We start from the raw sequence: 23,216 nt of genomic DNA, 5'->3' as shown, positions 1-23,216 counted from the left end.
CACTCTGTCTACTAAAATCCTTTAAATCTATTTATCATTTTCACTTCATATTCATTCATAAGGGATGTTATTTAAGCCATAGTTAGATGGTCCAATGGTATTCTCTAAGTTAAATCTGAATTTTTCAATAAGAAGCTCATGATCTAGGCCATAGTAAGCTCCAGATCTTGTTTTAATTGACTGTGTAGAGCTTTAGTTGCAAAGTCCACAATCAATTTGATTTTTACATTGACCATCTGGTGACGTCCATGAATAAAGTTGCTTTTCAGGTTGTTGAAAAAGAGTGTGTGCTGTGAACCATGAGTTATCTTGACAAAACTCTTAGTCTTTTCCCTGCTTCATTTTGTTCTTCACTTACCTTTTATTCCAATTACTTTTTTCATTTCCTATTTTAATCTTTCAATTCACTATGGTAAATGCGATATCTTTTTTTAGTGTTTTTCTAGAAGATTTTATAGATTTTTATAAAACTGATAAACTTTGACCTCTTCAGCATCTGTTGTTGGAGCATAGACTCTGATGTTGAACAGTTTGCCTTGGATTTGAACAGACATAATTCTGTCATTTTTGAGATTATGCCCTGTTTTTCTAATGCTTTTATTGACTAGGAGGGCCTCTTCATTTCTTCTAAGGGATTCTTGGCCTTAATTATATATATATACATATATATATATATCTATATATATATATATATATAAAATAATCATCTAAATTAACTCCATCCATCCCTGTCCACTTGAGTTCAATGACACCCAAGATGTCAATTTTTAATTTTCCATTTTCCTACTTCGGTTTGACCACATCCCGTTTACCTTAGTTCATAGAAGCCAACTAATCAATCAGTGTATTAGCTATTCCTTCTAACTTTGTGTCATCCACAAATATGTTAAGCAGGTCATCTTCCCTTTCCCTAAAAAGCGCTGATAAAAATGTCAAAACAGCCTGGAAGGCCTTCTACTGGACAAACTCTTTTCTTCTTAGTGGACACAAACAACTCCTGGAATCCTGGAGATTCAGTTTGTTCTGAATCCTGCTAATTATACCATCATCTATTCCAAATGACCCTGTTCTTTCTATTGGCTAACATGAAACTTGGATAAATATTTCTCTATAATCTAGAAAAATTGTTTATCATCTTACTTCAATCTATCATTCTAATTAACCTTGTCAAAAAAGAAAATTACCTTAATTTGACATAACTTCTTCTTGATGAAAATATGCCAGTGAATACAATTTCTCACAATTTTGAATTTTTCCAGGAATCCAAGGCAAACTCATTGACCTTAGTTTTCAGAGACCATTTCAGGAATCCAAAGCAAACTCATTGACCTTAGTTTTCAGAGACCATTTCAGGAATCCAAAGCAAACTCATTGACCTTAGTTTTCGGAATCCATTTTTGTCTGGCTTTTGAAAAACAGGACATTTTTCCTTTTTTAGATCTATGAAACTTCTCTCATTCTCTACAATCTTTCAGAGATAAGTCATGTTTCAGCAGATATGTCCACCAGATCTTTCCATATGGGTCAATGGAATTCATCCAAGCTCAATGACTTGAACTCTGGAAGGACAATGGATGTTTTCTTACTTGCTCATTATTTATCTTGGGTTTCAACTTCCTATTAGCCCTTTTTGTTCTTTTCAGCCCCAAAATAATTTTTTATTAGGAAAAAAAAACAAGCAAAATACAAGCTGGACGGCTTTTCTTTCCTTCAGTCTATTATCATCATGATTAGGTAAATAAAAAATTTTTCAAAAAAAGTTTTGGTGTTTACAGTAATGAATTCTCAGCTTTCCAGAAAATTTTGCTAGTCATAGTGACTTAGTCCCCAAGGACAGGGACTGTCACATTTTGGTCCTTGTTTGCAGCACTTGGCCCAGTGTCTGGCACCTATAAACAGAAAGCTTTTATAAATGCCACCTATAAATGTCTGTCTGTTGATTGATCTCTTCATCTACCAAACTCCACAGCCCTATTCTATTTTCCACTATATATACAGCTAAACAAATCCTAAATGTTTTGGTTGTCTAGTTTCCCTCCTTGTCTTAGCTCTTTCTGAGCTATACATAGGAAAGTAGTTACAAAGAATATGTGAACAGGAGCATAGTTTTAGGATTTCCCAAGCACATCAATAATTTAAATAATTCTTCCCCTTCTCCTCTCCTTCCCCTCTTCCCAATAGAATATGTTTGCCTGGCATTCTGGAATCTTTCACAACCAGAAACTACAAATATTCTTTGTTGCTAAATCCTGCTGTGGTTTTACAGTAATCTTGTGGATAGAGAAGGAGACTGGAAGGAGAGAAGGGAAGACCCAGTTCTCAGAAACTTCCAGGTCTTCAGTGCTCTCCCAGATTTTCTTTTCCCACCTTCTCAAAACAATTAAAGGATTTCTGTTGGGGACATCTAAATACGAAAAGCTCTTTAGGGAAGGGTGTATTTAATAGAATTCACAAGTGATTTTAAAGTGACATAATTAGACTTTGGGTCATGAAGAATTTCTATTGCTATTCCTACTAATTCAGTTAGACAAACTGAGGACCTTCTATGTGAGAAGCATTGTGTTAAATTGGGTTACAGAGAAATAGTCCCTAAAAGAGCTTCTGTGCTAATGGAGTAGAGACTTATAACTAGTACCTGTCAGTCCAGGATGCTCAAAGGAAGGAAAGAGTACTAGCAACTGGGAGCATTCATTCATTCATGAAATCCTTCCACAAATGCTTATTAAAGGCCTACTGAGTTCCAGGCAGTAGGCTAGATATATAAAGAAACACAAAGTTGAAAAATGACAGTCCACTCTCAAACCACTTTTATTGTCGTAGGAAGGGAATATATACTAATCAGTGTATGTATATATATACATAAGTATATATATATATGTATATATACACACACACACATATATAAGTACACATACACACACATATATGATGTATAAAGGCATACATGCTAATTAGTAAATACATATATATGATATATAAGGGGACACATGCTAATTAGTGAATACAAGCTATATCTAAATGCCAGACATTTAGGTATATGGGAGTGGGTAGAAACTAACCCCTGAGAGGTGTAGGAGGAAGCTGGCAATTCTAAGAGTGAAGGCGTTTCAGCCACAGTGGTCAGGAAATACATTCAAAGGCACAGAGATGGGGTGGAATGTGGCCTATGAGGAACAGGTCAGGAATGTAGAGTATGTGAAAAGAAGTGATGTACCACTAGGGAATGTAAGTTGGAGCCATATCGTGAAGGGCTTTAATGAATCAGAAAGGTTTTATCTGGTTCTGTTGGCAAAAAGGAGCCCTCGAAGCTTCTTGAGCAGGCAAGTGGCACAATCAAACTTGTGCTTTAGCAATAAAAATCTGGTTGCTGTTTGGAGAGTGATTGAGGAGGAGAAGAGAAATAAAAGACAAATCATTTAGGAGGCTCTTATACTCATCCAGGTGGGAAGGGAGAGAACTAAGATTGTTTCTGTGAATGGAGTGGAAGCCAGGGAGGTAGGAGTTGTAGAAATGAGAAGATTGGACAGCTGGTTGGTTTTGAGGGGTCAGAAAGAGTGACAAGTAGAACCTGAGTGATTGATTGCAGGGATGGTGGGGGCCTTGACAGAAATAGAACAATTAAGAAGTGGGGAGCAATGTGGGGGACAGAGGGAATGAGTTTGGTTTTGAGCATGTTGAATTTGAGATGCTGATGGGAGATCAATGAGAGGGGTTTGATAGGCTTTGATGATGATGGCTTAGTCCTCTAGAGAGAACCTAGGGATGAGTGTCTCAATCTGGGAGGGATCTGCAGAGAAGTGATAGCTGAAGCCATGGAAGCTGATGAGAACAAGAGAAAGGGCATAAAAGAGGGCTCAGCACTGAGCTTCGGACCATCTGTCTGTGGGGTGGAATGGAGAGAGAGAGCAACAGCAAAGGAAACTGAGGAGGGGCTGGACAGACTGCTTTCCAGGAGAAAGCAGGAAGGAAGTGTTCCTCCAGAAGAGCGGGCGGTCACCAGACTCACATGTGCCAGAAAATTCATCTAGGGCTTCCAGGTTGTTATGCTCTTTACAGATATCACCTCATTTGGTCCTCACAATAACGCTGAGAAGAGATGGCTGGCTATTATGATCATTTGACAGATGAGGAAACAGAGGCAGAGACTAAGTGACTGATCTAGGATCAAACAGCCAGTGTCTGAGGCAGATTTGAACTCAGGACTTCCCAACTCCAAGTCCAGTGATCTTATCTCCTAGACGTCAAGAAGGATGAAGACTGAGAACTTGAGAAAATAGTTTCAGTTTATCGATGAGGTGGGATGCCAGCATGGTTAAGTGGAAGCAACTAGTTCTAGAAATGTGGTGGGGAAGGGAAGGCAAGATATGAAATGCTAGCTAGGAGCAGAGTGGGGTCAAGAGAAGGTTTTTTAAAGACCTAGCCATGTACGTGGACAACTGGGAAGAAACCAGTAGTAATTAACAATCACATCCTACTTCTGATGCTGTCTACGGTCACATAATGGGGGTGAGATCTCTTACTCTCTCGGAATCTCTGTGTCCTGATCTTCAGATAGAGATTTGACAAATCAGCCTCTTCAGGTTTCTCCAGGCCTCAAAGGAAATAATGTAAATGACTTTATAACCTTTAGGAGATATATGTAGATATGTTATTATTATTATTAGATCACCCACAAAATAGAAGATATTTTATCTGAACAACCCAGACTTTTCAGAAGCTCTACTTAACAGAGTTCTCTTAGACCATTTTCTTGATTTGAATCAAAAGTCAAAAGGAAGACAGTCTGAAGAGTAGGTCATACCCTTTCTAAGCTTCATTAGTCCATTGGGATCATTAATAGAATCTCAGTTTTAATCGTATAAATTGCATAAAAACTTAAAAAAAATTAAAATGAAGGTGGGCCCTTAGATGGTACAGTAGATAGAGTACACTGGCCCTGGAGTAAGAAGGACCTGAGTTCAAATAATGACCTCAGATACTTAGCACTTACTGTCTATGTGACCCTGGGCAAGTCACTTAAACCCTAAATGCCTTGTAACCCCCCCCCCCCCCCACACACACACACAATGAAAATGAAAGGAATAGGAAAGAAACTTTTGTGGTGTCTCTGTCAGCTAGAGACATGGTCTGAGCATATTTGAACTTACTGGACTACTGTACTGGTACCTTTAGCCACAAATTAACGAGACCAACTAGAATCAGGCATAATTGTTATTTCATTTTAGGTGAAGAAACAGATATTGGATGAAGAAATCTATTGTTCTCCAGAGGTCACAGTTTTGTTGGCTTCATATGCTGTCCAGGCTAAGGTAAGTGTACGGAACTAATGCTTTTATATTTAAGTGTTTTTTTTTTTTTTTTTTGAGGCAATTAAGGTTAAGTGACTTGCCCTGTATGATCATACAGCTAGTAAGTGTTAAGCATCTGAGGCCGAATTTGTGTTCAGGTCCTCCTGACTTTAGGGCCATTGCTCTATCTACTGCATCATCTAGCAACCTCCTATTTTTAGTTTAAATTTAATGTCAGTAGAACAGTTGAATATTTGGTTTTTTACTGAATATAAAAAGCCACATATCATTGAATGTTTATTCTAAAGAAATAAATTATGTAAATGATTATTTGAGGAGGATAAAAAACATACTATCTGTTCAGTCTTTTTTTTTTCAGGCTTGTATAACTTTTCATAAACCCAAATTTTCTAATCAAAGATTCTAGAATGGCTTGTCAGTTCCTTCTCCTGCTCATTTTGCAGATTAGAAAACTGAGGCAGACAGAATTATGTGACTTGTCCAGGTGTCTGAGGCTAGAAGTGCTCTGTGCACGATGGCGACCCCTTGCCCTTCAGGTATCTGCAGGGCCGCATTGGGGTGCAGTTCTCCTTTCCACACCAGCACTTTCTCTAGTGCTGGCTGGCATAGACTTTCCACCAGTTCATTACTAGTCAGGTCTCTGCCATTGTCACCTGAGGCCCTCTGGGACAGCTGTGGAACACGGCTGCTTGGCTGGTAGCAACAGTCCTACCTCAGTCCCTGTCCCCCATTTCTGACCCTGCAACCCTGGGACAGACCCTTGTCTCCTCGAACCTGGATTATGGTAATGGCTAGTTTGACATTCAATGCCCTTTATCACCTATCCCCCTCCTACCTTTTCAGGCTTCGTATGCTTTATATTTCCCCATATACTCCTCAATCCAGGGATCCTGATCCTGGAGCTGGTCCCCAGAGAAGATGCTCCATGAGACAGCAGGTGGTGAACCAATAGGATGCTGGGCCTGAGAACAGATCTTGGACCCAGAAATTTACTAGCTGTGGGGCCTGAGCAAGTCACTTAATCTCTGTTTCTTCATCTGGAAAATGGGGAGAACAGTAGTCTTTCCTCTCCTGGGTGGGTAAGACAGTAATTGTAAAGGGCTTAGCATATTTCTGGGCACATAGCAAGTCTGCATAAATGTCAGCTCTTATCATTGTCTCAGAGGTCTGGACCTCCACCTCTGCCCCTTGCCCCAAGTCTGGAATGTTTTCTGTGATCTTGGCTCTGACTACAGACTTCCTTGATTTCCTTTAAGTCTCAATTAAAATCTAGTCTTTTCTAGATCTTTCCCAATCTCTCTTAGTTTCAGTGCCTTATCTCTATTAATTATTTCTTACTTATCCTGTACATAGTTTGGTTCTAGGTTCTTTTACCCATTATACTGTAAACTCCTTAAAGGTAGAAACTGTCTTTTGCTTTTTTTTTGTATCTTAAAATTTAGCATAGTGCTTGGCACATAGTAGGGTTTTTTTTTAAACTTGTAGTTAAATACTTCTTTACTAAAGACTGATTTCTGCCTTCAAGAGAGCAGTATATTAAAAAAATTTTTTTGACTTTTCCCAACAAAACTATTTTTCCAATGTTCACATGTTTACAGCAATTATATCTAAAAAACATAGTATAACAGTATTCATAATCTGTTCACAATGTGTGTTTTAAAAAATATTTCCGCATCTTAAAAATGCTTTATTATAACACAATCTAAATACTGTGCTTTTAGAGAGACAACGGCTTAGAAAAGGTTCATTATGGTGGATTTATTTACAAAGTTTACTTTTTAGGGGAACAATAAATAATCCTAATTTTGGAAGAGTTGATACTCAAGATGGAGGTATTTACATAGTAATGTCTCCTTTATAGCACTCCTGTCAATAGCATAAAGATAATTTTCTCTAACATTGTTTATACTGTTCAGTCTTGTTTTGGGGGGACACATCCTTACATTTTTACAACTTCTGGCCATCCCTCATAAATATTTGTATCAAAAAAGCAAAGAGGCTTTTTGTTTTGATACCTTTTCCACCACAGCAGACCCAGATGTCTCTAAAATCAAGGTGATTGATGGCTGTAATTTCCAAAGCAGCAATCAAGAGTCTTGCTTCATTAGTGAGTTTGGTTAAAACTATGGTTCCATCTTGAATTGACATAAGGAATTAAATAAATAGGGCCACATGTCACAATATTCAGTGTACAATGTTTCTCTGGTTTTTCCATTTCCCAATGCAGCATTGATTTCTCTTCCAACATTATTTTTTATGCCACTCATTAAAATGTCTTCTATATAAAATTTGGGGTCAATGACATTAGCTGCTCCATTTGCCTTTATGAAGGCAAAGTGGTTTTTCTGGACAAGCTTTTGAAATTTCACATGTATATCTGGGAGGTTTTGTGTAAGCTGTCTGGAGTGCTGACCTTGCAAATACATTTCCTAAATTTGAATCTAACTTTATTTCAAATATTTGAGATATAAGAAAATGTCAGTAGAAATACTGCTACAGCAACCACCAGCTTTACAGCATCTGCCATTCCCATGTTTACATTCTCAGTCTATGGCACCTTTTCATTAAATAAGCATTTGGTACCCACTGACTCCCACCCCTGTTTGTTTGCCTGATCAGAGGTTGCCACTGTTTGGTTCCTTTCTGAGGCTGCCTGGTGTGACACCTCAACCTCAACCTCAACTTCGAACTCAATTTCAACCTCTTATTGAGCTCTTCCTCCTCCTCTTCCTCTTCATCCTTCTCCTCTTCTTTTTCTTCCTCCCCTCCTCTTTTTCTTCCTCCTCATCTTTCTCTTCCTCTTCCTCCTCCTCTTCCTCTTTCTTGTCCTCTTTATCATTCTCTTCTTCTTCCTTTTCTCTTTTTCTTCCTCCTTCTTTATTTGCTTCTCCTTTTCCCCATCCCCTTTCTCTTTCTCCTCCTCCTCTTCCTCCTTTCCCTTTTCCTTCTCCTTCTCCTTCTCTTCCTCTTCTTTCCCTTCCATTCTCGCTTTCTCGCTTATGGACAGGAGCATCTGGTAGTAGGTTCTTAACAAATGTTTATTGACTGACCTTCAAGCTAAAAGAAATCTTGTTTATATTTCAGTATGGTGACTATGACCCCAACTTTCACAAACCAGGCTTCTTAGCCCAGGATGAACTGTTGCCCCAAAGAGTGAGTATCTAGAAGAATTACTGCATATCTCATGCTTTTGAGTTCTTGCCACTTTTAGAAGAGCTGCCAGGGGACATTCTTTTTTTTTTTAATTTATCACTTCTTTGTCTTTCTTCATATGTTCTTTTTTATTATAGCTTTTTATTTACAAGATATATGCATAGGTAATTTTTCAGCACTGACAATTGCAAAACCTTTTGTTCCAACTTTTCCCCTCCTTTTCCCCACATTTCCCCCAGATAGCATGTTGACCAATACATGTTAAATATATTAAAGTATAAGTTAAATATGATATATGTATACATGTCCAAACAGTTATTTTACTGTATAAAAAGAGTCGGACCTTGAAATAGTATACAAGCAGCCTGTGAAGGAAATAAAAAATGCAAGCGGACAGAAATAGAGGGATTGGGAATTCTATGTAGTGGTTCATACTCATCTCCCAGAGTTCTTTCTCTGGGTGTAGCTGGTTCAGTTCATTACTGTTCTATTGGAACTGATTTGGTTCATCTCATTGCTGGAGAGAGCCACGTCTATCAGAATTGATCAGCATATAGTATTGCTGTTGAAGTATAGAATGATCTCCTGGTCCTGCTCATTTCACTCAGCATCACTTCATGTAAGTCTCTCCAGGCCTTTCTGAAATCATCCTGCTAGTCATTTCTTTCTTTCTTTCTTTTTCTTTTCTTTTCTTTTTTTTTCAAATTATAGCTTTTTATTTACAAGTTATATGCATGGATAATTTTTCAGCATTAACAATTGCCAAACCTTTTGTTCCAATTTTTCCCCTCCTTCCTCTTCCCCCCAGATTGCAGGTTGACCAATACATGTTAAATATGTTAAAGTATAAATTAAATACAATATATGTATACATGTCCATATAGTTATTTTGCTGCACAAAAAGAATCAGACTTTGAAATAGTGTACAATTAGTCTGTGAAATCAAAAATGCAGCGCACAAAAATAGAGGGATTGGGAATTCTATGTAGAGGTTCATAGTCATCTCCCAGAGTTCTTTCGCTGGATGTAGCTGGTTCAGTTCATTACCGCTCTACTGGAACTGATTTGATCCATCTCATTGCTGAGGATGGCCAGGTCCATCAGAATTATTAGCATATAGTATTGTTGTTGAAGTATAGAATGATCTTCTGGCCCTGCTCGTTTCACTCAGCATTAGTTCATGTCAGTTTCTCTAGGCCTTTCTGAAATCATCCTGCTGGTCATTTCTTACAGAAAATAATATTCCATAACATTCATATACCACAATTTATTCAGCCATTCTCCAATGGATGGGCATCCACTCAGTTTCCAGTTTCTGGCCACTACAAACAGGGCTGCCACAAACATTTTGGCACATACAGGTCCCTTTCCCTTCTTTAGTATCTCTTTGGGGTATAAGCCCAGTAAAAACACTGCTAGATCAAAGGGTAGGCACAGTTTGATAACTTTTTAAGCATAGTTCCAAATTGTTCTCCAGAATGGCTGGATGAATTCACAATTCTACCAACAATGTATCAGTGTCCCTGTTTTCCCACATCCCCGGGGGACATTCTTAATGAGAGAGGAGGGGATTAATTAGAAGCAGCTTTTTTGGTTAATTTTGCTAATCTCATTGCTCTCCTTTCAATCCTTCAAAGTCTCTGGAAATTCTTACTTGCTCTGGGAAGTTTTTCCCACCTACTCCAGCCAATGCTGATATTTCTCCCTTCTGATTTTTAAGAGGATTGATTTTCTGATCTCTGTGTTTCATTATTCAGTTGTATTTAATTTTGTACTTTAGTACAGGGGTTCTTAACCTGTAGTCCATATATCCTAAAGAGTTTGTTCATAGATTTCAGGACCTGGGAACTTGTAACTTTAAACATTTTGAAGATTTCGTTTCAGTAAAATAATTTGCCTTTGTAATTATTTTGTATTTCGCTGAATACTTTTTAATTTAATAGCATTTTGTTTTTTTCCCAATTACATGTATATACCATTTTCAACATTCACTTTTTGGAAAGATTTTGAGTTCCAAATTTTTCTCCCTCCCTCCTTCTCTCCCCTCTCCAAGACAGCAAATGATCTGACATAAGTTATATATATTCAATTGTTTTAAACATATTTTCACATTAGTCATGTTGCAAAAGAAGAATCATAACAAAAGGAAAAAATCATGAAAAAAAGCAAAAGCAAGCTCCCCAGAAGAGAAAATAGTTTATTTCAATCTGCATTCAAACTTCATAGTTCTTTCTCTGTGGACATTTTCCATCCCAAGTTCATTGGAATTGTCTTGGATCACTGTTGATGAAAAGGGCTAAGTCTATCATAGTTGAGCATTACATAATTTTGCTGTAATTGTGTACAATATTCTCCTGGTTCTGTTCACATCGCTCAGTATCAGATCATGTAAATCTATCCAGGTTTTTTCTGAAATTCACCTGCTCATCATTTCTGATAGAACAACAGTATTCCATTACATTCATTTACCACAACTTGTTCAGTCATTCCCTGGTTGCTGGACATCTCCTCAATTTCCAATTCTTTGCCATTCTTGGTTTATTATTAAAAATATTGACCTGGGAGTTAAGAGATCTTGGTTCTAGTGCTTCCATTACCTTGTTTTGAAACCTTGGGAATGATGCTGAAGAAGATGATAATAATAGTTCCATCTTTGGTTAGCACTGGAGGAAGCTTTTCTCTCCCAGAAATCTCAGCTTTTCTTTTTCTTGGCAGGTCCTTAAGCAGTATCAGATGACAGTCCACATGTGGGAAGAAAAGATAACGGCCTGGTATGCAGAACACAGGGGTATTGCCAGGTAGGGAAACATGACATATTTTAGAAGACCATGGGCACGAGGCTGGACTACTTGAAGTTCCTGAAGTCAAGTCAAGATAACTAACATTAATTAAAGCATCTACAATGTATCATGCTCTATGAACTCTATTCTTGGATTGATTGCCTGAACTGTGATTTATATCCTGGATCCTCAAGAAAATACTGTCATCAGAGTATTTGAGTCCTCAGAGGACTCCTCCTTCCTGAGATTTTATATATATATATATATATATATATATATATATATAATGTTCATAAATATAATGATTTGTATATATAATGTTATCTATTATTATTGTTATTATTTATTGCATTTTATTTTTAGTAATAGGTGACAATGTACAGCACAGAGTGGTTTGTTTGTGCCTTCTTTTTTGGGCTTTCAATAATCTTTGAGGTCAGAACTACAGGCCTTTGTAAGATTTACAGGGAGGAAGGTGAAGCTCCTTGTCAAACAGTAGAGTGTTGGGAGGAATCAGAGGAGCCCGAGGCTCTTTACTTTGATCCGGGATTCTGGAGCTCTCTGGTCAGGCTTGGGACACACTCAACCCCTGCCAGATCTCAGGTCATCACCGCTGGTGATTTTGTGTTGAGAGCACATGTAGGAGACGAGAGCTTCTTCTTGGCTGGGCAGAGAAGGACAGAGACAGAATTCTTTTTGAGGTATACCTTCTTATGGAGGATCTGAATGATTTGAGGTGACTCATGGTTACCATGGCCCCTAGGGCTCACCTTCCCGCAACTGACAGCCCTCCTGACTCATCCCCTGGCCAGGTGTACTGTTGCACTCAGCACAGGGCATTTTAGCCTCTTTCACTCTCTGGTGTGATGCCTTCTGTGCCTCAGGACCAAAGCAAAAAGGATAAGAACTCCCTGCTCATGATTTTAGGAATTAGGATATAATATCCTAATCAGATCATAATCTGTATAACATTTTAGGTTCTACAGGTACATTACATGAGCTCACTTGAGCCGTAAGTAGCTAGTTCAGGTGTTATTATCCTCATTTTAGGGATGAGAAAACTGAGGGGCAGAAGGTAAAGGAATTTGACCAGCTTATTACCCAGCATGTAAATGGCAGAATTTTCCTGTTTCTGAGTCTAGCTTTGTAACTAACATTTTTTCATGTTACCTCTTGGTTCTTGGGAAGGGCTTGAAGTAAGCCTGAAAAAGAGAGTATTTATAGGTAAATATAAGGGATATGGATTCCAGATCTCTACTATGAGAGAAAAGGTAGGTGAGGGGGTTGGGAAGTAAAAGTTTTCCCAGTGAAGCTGACAGGGCACTCTCTCCTGAATAAACTTGTGTAAGGTGTAGCTGGAGGAACTTTGGGAGGAGGGCCAGACCATGTGCACACACCTCCAGGAGAGTGGCCCCTCCTGTGCTGGGGTGTCTGCTCTATTTCTTACTGCTGTGAGGAATCACATGGGAGGATTCAGTCAGAACCTGCAGTTTTCTGAGTGTTGGAAAAGAATCAGGGAGAGAAAACTGGAGTGGTTTGGAGGAGGCGGCTCTTTCTCCTGGAGGTAGGGAATTCTCCCTGCTTACCACTGGAAAAACAAATCCATCAGAAATTATTGTCAACATTCATTCTCATTAATTCTTCTGTTTATCTATCTATCCATCCATCCATCCATCTAACCATCCACTTGTTCAACCAGTCTTTGTTGTATGCTTCTCTGTGCCCAGGACCGTGCTAGAAATTGGGGAAAAAAAGAAATGTAAAGCATTTTCTCTGTCCTTTATGGGTCTAGTTCAGAAAACAAACACATATACGTGAAACCATCAGATAGCAAATTATATTAATATTACTGATCTTTCTATTCTGTGATTTCTGAAATGGAACAACATGTAAAGTGTAAAGTTATCCTTGTGAATCCTTATTTTAGAAGAGGGGCCTTTTGCTACTTAGGGAATTCAGCCTCCCTGGGCATTTATACAAAGCAGGAATTCGTTGTGCCATCTCTCTAGAGTTATTCATTGAATATTATAGAAAAAGTATTTTTCCAGTCTCTCTTCTGGCAGAGATGTGGGAGGCTGCCTGACTGGTGTTGGGAAAAGTAGGCTGAGATCTGAAGTGAGGCGAGACAGGATTGGGATGCTCGGCTTGGCGTTTATTAGCTCCCTGACTTTAAGGATAATTTACGTTCCCAAATCTCAATTGGTAACTGAAATGGAGATAACAGTACCTGTGCTAACTACTCTTTCTTTCCCTCCCTCCCTTTCAGATTCATAGGATCATAGATCTAGAGATAGAAGGGACATTGGAAGATATTTAGTCCATCCCCTCTTTTTACAGATGAGGAAACTGAGGCACCATAAGGTTAAGTGACTTGTCAGTAGTCACCACAGCTAGAAGTGAAGGTGGATGTGACCCCAGGTTTTATGGACTCTAGCCTGATGCTCCTCCCATCATACCAATGACCCAAAGAAGAAGCTTTGTAAACTTTACATTGATAGAATATTGTAGTTTTTGAACAGGAGGGGGCCTCAGAGGTCATAAAGTCCAACTCCTTTGTTTTACAGATGAGAAAACTGAGTCCCATCCAAAGGTCTGTGACCTGCTTGGGATCACACAGAAGTAAAAAGTGTCAGAGACAGACTTTGGAGCCAGCTTCTCTCCCTCCAAGGCTTTAGAACTCCTTCCACTAGACCTTGCTGCTCTTTAGCAATTCCCATTATCTCTAATTATAATGGATAAAAGATGTAACGAGTTACGTTTATTTTTTAAGCAGCACCCAAATTAATTAGAAACTAACTAAATTAAAAATATGATTAAATTAAATATTAGTATTAAAAGGTGATACTTTAATAAATATTTTTAAAATAAGGTGATAGAAGTAATATTTTTCTATCTTAGGTTTTCCATGAACTTTGTGTTTATTCTCCAGGGATGAAGCTGAGATGAACTATCTGAAAATTGCCCAAGATTTGGCGATGTATGGTGTCAATTACTTCCCCATTGAAGTAAGTAAAGTTTGCTCTTAAATGGGTCAGGCCATTAAATTGCCCAAGATTTGGCGATATATGGTGTCAGTTACTTCCCCATTAAGGTAAGTAAAGTTTGATCTTAAATGGGTCAGGCCATTATCTTCAGTTTCTAGTCATTTCCTAAAAGCTATTTTTTTTCAGAGTTATTTTGGGATTACCAGTGAATCACATTTGGAGGTGGTTTCCAGATTCTTGTCTCTTTTCATTTGCAGACCCCTTTCCAAGCTGGAAAATGTCAAGTACCCTGAGAACATGTTAGATTAACCAAGTTTAGGGCCTTGGGATTCCCGAAGGTCTCAGCCTGAATAAAGCAACTAGAGTAATTTTTTTAATAAAAGCTATAAAGATCTGGCCTACATTATACTTTCTAATCCTGAATCCGGGGGAAAAAAGTAGCTGAAGAAGAGACTTGTAGTCATGGAAGACCATGTAAAGATCTTATCTGAGACTTTATTAATAGTCATGGGCATATGATACCAACCACTGTTATAACCTGAGCTATATGAATAAAGGTAGAGCCTCAGGAGGAATGGTGGGATTCCTTTGAAGGAATAGTCTTATTTCAGTTAAAATTTTCAATTAATGTAAAAAAAAGATTTCTCTCTGAAAGTCCTTCTCCTTAAGCCAGCTTCAAGGTGGTCCTGCATTCTCAAAGCCTGTGCTGTAGGTCTGCAAGCTCCAGCAGGTTCGGCTGAGTTGGGAAGGAGGAGTCCAGTGGTTAGCTAATTATGTCTGTCATCTGAGGTCCTACCTAATGAAATGCAGAGAGGCTCATTATGGGAAAGCTGCCTGCCAATTGATGAGCTTTCTTTCCCAGCAGCCACCTAGTCTAGAGACTGACGAAGGCCTGGAGGGCTTTTGGTCATCACCGTTAGCTGGAGAGTAAGGCCACAAGGAATCCACAGGATGCAAGTTTTCTTTTTGCACACATGAAGGAAGATTAGCAAAGGGTTGCTGCTTCCCAACGTCTGCATGAAGTGATCCCCATCTCCCCACTAAGCAGGAGCCATATTTCTCTTCTTAAATTGGTTTGCACCCCGGTTTTTGGTGCTCCCATCACTTACAAGCTCCGTAGAATTTCTCTGGTTGTTATCACTTACACTTTGTAAATTCTGGTATGGCTCAGAGGCAACTTCTTCACACATTTTTGTGTGTGTCCCTTCTTTCTCTTTTAAAAAAACTTTATTTTTAATATACATTGTTTTATGAATCATGTTGGGAGAGAAAAATCAGAACAAAAGGGAAAAACCATGGGAGAGAAAAAAACCCAGAAAAAAAGAAGTGAACCTAGCATGTCTTGATTTACATCAATCTCCATAGTCCTTTTTCTGGATGCAGCCTGCATTTTCTATTCAAAGTCTATTAGGATTGCCTTGGAGTGTTCTTTCTCTTTTGATATATAGCTTTTTTTTTTGAAGAAGCAATGTGACAGACTGGATGGAGGGATACACATCGTATCTGGAAGACCTGAGATCAGATCTCTTTCTCAGAAAGTTTCTAGCTGTGGGACCCTGAGCAAATCACTTACCCATTCTCTATCTCAGTTTCTTCATCTGTAAAATGGGGAAAAAACCTATCTTTTTGGGGTAGTTGAGAGGACAATATTTGTGAAAAATAAAAAACACTTTGCAGATGCTAGCTATTGTTATTATTATTACACAGTCCACCCCAGCTGGTGATCTTTTCTCTTCTAGTCTCAGTTGGGTTGATTTGGATTGTGCAAGTAAGAGTTACTATCATGAAGCTGCTGAATAGTCTGAAACCACTTTTTTATAATTTAGTTCAATCCTACGAACACGCATTACCTCCTTAGGATGTGTCAACCATTGTATTGGCCACTGGGATCGAAAGTCAAACATTAACATAGTGCCTGACTTCAAGGAGCTTACATTGTACTGGAATTAAACAGGAGGCACCCAGATAAGGGGAGATAGGCACAGGGTGAATGTAGGATTCTCTGATGCTTTGGACTACCTCCTTCTGTTTCTTGAGTGTTCATGGCACTGCTCTCTCTTGGTTTTCCTCCTTGGATGACCGATCTTTCTATACTCTAGCACTCTGTTGGATCTGCTTTCCTCTCTCCTTATTGGCTTTCATTTGTCTCATCAGCCCCCATGGGTTTAAATACAGTATTTCTTCAAAATCTACACACCCGGGTCTCATCCCTCTCCTGAGCTCTAGTTCCACCTCATTAACTGCCTGCTGTTTCTTGCCAAGAGAGGGTCCCACAGACGTTTCACTCAACATGTCCAAAACAGGATTCAGTGACTCTCCTTTAATCCACTCCTCTTCCTAAGTTCCCTGTTGAAGGTTCTACCATTCTTTCAGGGCTATGGGTTTGTAACTTAGGAATCATCCTTCATTCATTTCTCATTCCTAGTTCCCATCATTTCTCAAATCTTGTTCTCTTCTCTTCTCCCCTCTTTTGACTGCCATCCTAATTCAGACTGGTATCCCCTCTTAGGTGGATTTATCACAACAGCCTGTTAATTCGTTATCTTCCCTCTTTCGTCCATCCTCCACCACAGGCCTTGACCTGTTCAAGAAGCTCCAAGGCCTCCTTAATGCTCTCTTTTTGTCATGAAAGCCCTGAAAAATCTGCCCCCAGGCTATCTGTCCTGGATGGACTCTGAAGGACTCTCTTTCAGGCACTGGACACTCCCTGCAAACTTGCTTCCATCATGTTCTCTTTAAATGCAAATAGAGATGGGGCCGTGAATCTGGACATGAGGATCAATGCTGGCTGTAGATGGACTTAAGTTTTAAAATGCAATATTATTTATGTTTGATGCAATTTTTATTTCTTAAATATGTCTCAATTACCTTTTAATCTGGTTTGGGATATGTGTTGGACACGCCGTTTGACCACCTGCTGTCTCTCCTACCTGCAATCTTTCACTCACTTTTTTCTCTTGAAGAGATTCTACTTAAAGACAAGCTCCTAACAGAGTAGTTGCTGTTAATGTTTCTCTGAATTTGCCATTATTTTGTGTATAATTTGTATTTTCTTATAGTTGTGCACATACAGTTCCTCTTAGTAGAATGCAAACTCCTTGAGGTCAGGGGGCTTTAAAAATTTTTTTTCTTACTATTCCCAGAATCTAGCCTTGTGGCTGGCATATATAGTAGGTGGTTAATAAATGCTTGTTGAATGGAAGGGAACTGAAAGATCCTTTATAGGAGTTCACTCAAGGCTCAAAATCCTTGAATAAAGCTAAGGACTATTATTGCTACTACCACCACCACCACCACCACCACTACTACTACCCTACTATTACTACTACTACTACTACTACTACTACTACTACTACTACTACTACTACTACTACTTACTACTACTTACTACTACTACTACTACTACTACTACTACCTACTACTACTACTACTACTATTACTACCACCTCTAATCCTACCATTTTTATTACTACTATTAATACCACCACTACTACTATCACTACTTTCACAACTACCACCTTGTGTTTATATGTACTATTGTATTCTTCAGAATTCTTTCAGACGTAATTAATTTACTCCTTCTAAGCACACTGAGATAGGGAGGCTAGACAGATAGGATTATGATCATTTAAGGAAGAAGATGTAGATTTTCAGAAAGTTCAGAAGGCTTTTCCAAGACCCCACAGAACTAATAAATGGAGGAATTGGGCTTGAATCCAGGTTTTGTGACTGCTTATTCGGCACCCTTCCTCCTCTGTGTGGGACTTCTTTTTCTAAGATATGATGGTGTGGTGACCTTGGGTGGAGTCTTTCAGAGGAGACATCATCACCAAGGGAATGGCTTCTGCTCACACTGGCATTCAGGCTTATTCCACCTAGTTCCAGTGTCCCAGGGAGAGATGGGAACATTAGGTGGTGTTTATTAAGGGAACATTAACCCGAATGTAAGGATATGTTATTAACCCAGGAATGTTTCAGTCAAACCGAACCTGCACTATATCCCTCCTTGTCTGACAGACCGTGCTTTGAAGTTGTTTAGCCTTTTGATCTCGGGGATCAGTAACATTTTGGCTCCTGATTCTCTGGCTTGTGAACTTGTTAGCATTTTCCCTGGCATCTGCCCCTACAGTTATGTCTGACATGTCGGGACAGCTCCAGTCACCACCAGGCTGGCTCACTTCCTACCCAGTTTTAGTCTAGGCAGGTATTGCTTCAGGGAGCTAGCAAGCTGTCTTGTTCTTATGGCTACAGATAGAAAAACCCAAAGATCAGGGGCACTTTCAGAGTTTTAGAAATCTCATCTTCTGCTATAGGAATACCTGGGTCATCAAGCATTTATTTAGCACCTGATGTATGCCTGGTAGAAAGTTAAGTGGTTCAGTGAACAGAGCATTGGGCTTGAAATCAGGAAGACTCATCTTTGTGAGTTCAAATGTGTCCTCAGACACACTGTGTGATCCTGGGCAAGTCACTTCACCATGTCTACCTCAGTTTCTTCATCTGTAAAATATGTTGGAGAAGGAAATGGGAAATCAGTCCAGTATCTCTGGAAACCTCATGAAGATCCAGACACACACTGAGAACAACTGAACAAGAACAACAATAGTGCGCCAGGCACTGGGTTAAACTCTGAGGATATGAAGAAAAACAAAAACAGAACCTGCCCTCAAGCAGTTTACATCTAATAGGTGGTGGAAGGGAGATGAGCATAGAGTGAATCTCAGCGTCAATAGGTCTACAATCAGTTATTAGGCACCTTTAAGTATCAGGCATTGTGCTAAAGCCTGGAGGTACAAAAAAAAGCAGAGACTGAGAGACAGAGGGAGAGACAGAGACAGAGAGACAAAGATGGGGAGAGAGAGAACCTTAATAATAACTAAAAACCCAACTCCTCTAAGGACTTTATATTCTTTTTTTTTTTTAATTTTAAATGTTTATTTTCTATTCTTTTTTTTCCCCTTAGGGCAATTGGGATTAACTGACTTGCCCATGGTCTAGATGTTTTATTTTCAGTTCCAAATTCTCTTCCTCCTTCCACTCCCTCCTTTATTGAGAAAGCAAGAGATAACATACCTAATTATACCCATGAAATCGTGCATATTTTTTCATTAGCAGTGGGAAAAAATAAACAAAAATGATATGCTTCATCTCTCGGAGGTCATAGCATTTTTCATCATGGGTCCTTTGGAACGGTCTTGGGTCATTGTCTTGTTCAGAGAAGCTAAGTCTTTCACACGTGATAATACTTAACAATTTTGCTGTACAATGTTCTCCTCACTTTTTTAATCAATTCATATAAGCCTTCTCAGGTTTTTCTGAAACTGTTTTGCTTGTCATTTCTTATAGCATAAGGGAACTCCATCATGATCATATACCATGACTTACTAAGCCATTCCCCAATTCATGAGCATCCCTTCAATTTCTACATTTTTTTTACCACAAAAAGTTGCTATATTTTTGTTAAAATAGATGCTTTTCAGTTTTCTTTGCTCTCTTTGGGGTACAGGTATTGTTGGGTCAAAGGTTAGGCACAGTTTTATAGCCCACTGGCTATAAAAATTCCAAATTGTTCTTCAGAGTTATTGGACCAGTCCACAGATCCACCAGTAATGCATCAGTGTTCCTATTTTTCCATTTTCCCTCTAGCATTTGTCATTGTCTTTTTCTGTTATATTAGCCAATCTCATAGGTGTAAGATCATAGGTACTTTCAAAGAGCTTATGTTCTAATGAGAAATAAAGATCCATAGAAGTTACTGCAATATTTGATTTCTTTACTTGAGCAGTGTCTTTTTAAACCCTTTGCTTTGCATTTGGTTCTTTTTCAGCAAAATAAAAACCACACAGATCTCTTGCTTGGTGTGGATGCTAAAGGGATCCATGTCTATAGCATCAATAACCGGTTCTCTCCAAACAAATCTTTTGAATGGAGCGCTATCAGAAACATTTCCTACAGTGAGAAGGAGGTAGGTGGGGGTGAGTGGATCTTTCATTCTTGGAGAGCGTGGCTGGGTGAGCCTTTTAAATAAAGTGCATCTTGTTTGGGCTAAGAAGACTGAAGTTAGTCATTTTTATTTAAAGGGGTGTGTGTGTGTGTGTGTGTGTGTGTGAGAGAGAGAGAGAGAGAGAGAGAGAGAGAGAGAGAGAGAGAGAGACAGAGAGACAGAGAGAGAGAAGGAAGGAAGGGGGAAATCACCCAAGGAAAGATACAGGGCTTTTACTGCACTGGCCCTGAGAGAAGACTGATGATCACATTTGGCTTGTGGTGCCAGCTGGGACAAGTTGTAAACCTTTGTTTGACATGTTTCCCATCGGAAGGCTTGAATGGAGATTTGATAATAGGAGGCCACTTTACAAAGATCCACTTGGCTTCATGAGTCAGAACAAGGGGTCGGGAGCCAAGGGTGCTGACTGCAGTGAACAAAGAAAGTAGAGCATGTTCTTTAAGCTCAAATATTGCAGGGCAGGAGAGGATGGTGGGAGGGAATGGCCCTAGGGAAAACCTTTTCAAAGCTGTGATCCAAGTTCCATAGAACCAAAGGATGGACTGGAGCCTGCTCCAACAGGCTCAGGAGAGCCAGGGCTTGTTGATTGTTTTGTTGATTATTTGAACTTGAAGTGATGGAGAAAATATGTCCCATGCACTCCCCCCTAAGCTGGTTGTTAAACGTTCATCAGCACACCATTATATAGAGATCTCTAACTCCTAGGAAAGTCTGTTATGGTGGGACCTTGAGTCAGTTTGCTATTTCTGAATCTCCCCTGTCTCTCCTTTAATCTGAATTCTTGACTAAACCCCCTAAAGCCTGGAAAACCAAATATGAAACTGCAGTTCCCAATCCCACACACTGTAGTAGCCCCCTCACCTCTAGCATTGGGGGAATGAGTGGATGAACTTCTTGGAGCAGAAAATGCTTTAATCTCTGTGTTCTTTCTGCCTGTGTTCAGTTCTTTGGCTGCTGGTGTGGCTAAAAGCAGATGACACTAATAAGTGGGAGCTTGGCATGGCTCCCCACAAGGTGGTGTTCATGCAGGCACCTTCTGGCACCCAAGGCTCGCCTAGGCCCTTCTCTCGGTAGCTGGTAGATGTCCCGGGGCCACAGGGCTCCTGTGCCCCTCCGATGGAGTCTAGCTGCTTGGGGAGTGTGCCACCCAGAGCTCCGAGCTTCCCAGGATCTCCTCAGCTTCTTAGTGACATGTTTTCCTCTCTCTACCAGTTAACCATTAAGCCACTTGACAAAAAGGCAGAAGTTTTCAAGTTCTTTTCATCGCAGCTGAAGGTGAATAAGTTGGTAAGTCTTTTACTCTATTAAAGAGAGCTTGAGGAATGCTCTCTGAAGCAGTAGATGAGGAAAAGTCACGGAAGGTGTAAATGGGGACAAGGAAAAACCAGAATCACTATTCATCACAGCCTGTCAGCAAGGCAGGACAAGCGCTTCTGCCCGAATCCTTCCGCTTTTCACTGATTTCACCAGTTTCTCTTCCCATGAGAAGATAAATAATAATTGTTTGTGACATGGAATTTGGAAAGCACTGGAGACCCTCAGGAGCAGTGGGGTAGTGGGGCATTATCTTTAAACCAGCCTCTTCCCAAACTGCAATATCAGCTCAGCAACGTTCGGGTTTGCCCCGGCACGTTGGGCCACCTAGGGCCTGTGGTCATTGCTGCTAGAGAGGCTGAGCCCAGAGGGGTCTGAGCCACAGTCGGGATAGAGCTGGGGGGATGCCACTGAGTGGGGGGGATGCAGCGCATCCAGGAGAAGAAGCCCCAGGTGCCTGCCCGCCTCCGGAGGGATGAGCAGGCCCAGACCCCCGTGGGGGAGGCAGAAGCTTCCATGCTGATTGGCTGCTGTGGGAGATGAGGCTACAACATGTGAGTGAGTTGGGCCAAAGTAAGGGAGGTCGCTGGCCTCCTGTCCCCTCCAGAGCCATCCGAGCCCAGTGGCCAGCTAGCGGTCAGGGTGACTGAGGATGGCCCCGGGGGCAGCGGGAGAGCTTGGGCTTTTAAGCTAAGGTCTTTACCAGGTCTCAGTTTGAGGGGGCAGCACTAAGGCTGGGCATGACCTCATTTACCTGGTCAAAAAAGAAAAAATCTAATTGATGTTGTTCTGACCTCCCAGCCTAGGCTGAATGGGATGTCATCTCCAAGAAAGACAGAGAGAGAGAGAGACAGACAGACAGACAGAGAGAGAGAGAGAGAGAGAGAGAGAGAGAGAGAGAGAGAGAGAGAGAGCACGCTGGGGGAAGGGGGGAGGGGGGCAGAGAGGCAGAGAGAGACAAAGAGTGACAGAAAGAAAAGGAGCAAGAGAGACAGAGACAGAGATAGAGACAGACAAGGACAGAGGCAGACAGAGACACAGACATCAAAAGATGTTGTCAGATTATGGGATAATGGGAAATGGTGGTTTTTCCTACGGATTTCAGAGCATTCTTTCAGAAAGTATTGAAGTACCTGCTCTGGGCCCGGCAGGGCATTCAGAGACAAAAGTGACAGAATTCAAGCCCTCAGTGAGCTAACCGTCTGTTGGGGGAAAGGATGTCAATGAGTGAGAAGTAAAGAGAGAACAGAGATTTATTTCCAGTGGTGGGGAAGAGGTGGCGGCATGAGTGCAGGAGCTGCCCCTGAGCTCAGCCTTGAGGGACACCTTCAGACTAGGGGGGCCTCTGAGGTAGGTCTGGGGCCTCTTTCAGTTCTAGGTTTATGGTCCCAGGTTCCTCTTGAGTCCCATTACACAAGGCAGAAGTAAGGAGGGAGTACATGGGACACATGGGACCCAGCCTGGATACAGTCACAGAAATGAGCGATGAAATGGGGTTGGGACCCAGCAAGTAGACTCCTGTGGCTGGTTTAGAAGGTGCCGAAGGGCAGACTCCAGAAGCGGAGGCCAAAAGCTTGTGGAGGCCCAGCATGGCCGTAGTGTGGAGAATGACTGGAAGAGGCAGGGGCTCCCTTAGGCTGCTGATGAAGGGAAACCTCCAATCAATCGGAGG

General features: G+C 40.3%; 1 protein-coding gene and 1 pseudogene across 1 annotated transcript in view; one reads left to right on the top strand and one right to left on the bottom strand.

Annotated features, from left to right (window-relative positions):
- The window catches only part of LOC127558742 (merlin-like), a 52,756-nt gene that overhangs the window by 11,207 nt on the left and 18,333 nt on the right, over window positions 1–23,216 (top strand). Inside the window, exons 5-10 of the mRNA XM_051992015.1 lie at window positions 5,226–5,309; window positions 8,394–8,462; window positions 11,178–11,260; window positions 14,172–14,247; window positions 20,054–20,191; window positions 21,443–21,517. Coding sequence (XP_051847975.1) covers window positions 5,226–5,309; window positions 8,394–8,462; window positions 11,178–11,260; window positions 14,172–14,247; window positions 20,054–20,191; window positions 21,443–21,517 — 525 coding nt within the window. The remainder of the gene's footprint in view (window positions 1–5,225; window positions 5,310–8,393; window positions 8,463–11,177; window positions 11,261–14,171; window positions 14,248–20,053; window positions 20,192–21,442; window positions 21,518–23,216) is intronic.
- Window positions 7,222–7,842, bottom strand: LOC127558741 (protein FAM3C-like; annotated as a pseudogene).

The sequence above is a fragment of the Antechinus flavipes genome, chromosome 4, assembly GCF_016432865.1.
Source record: "Antechinus flavipes isolate AdamAnt ecotype Samford, QLD, Australia chromosome 4, AdamAnt_v2, whole genome shotgun sequence".
NCBI classification, from domain to species: Eukaryota; Metazoa; Chordata; class Mammalia; order Dasyuromorphia; family Dasyuridae; genus Antechinus; species Antechinus flavipes.
This window is presented reverse-complemented; position numbering and strand designations above follow the sequence as displayed.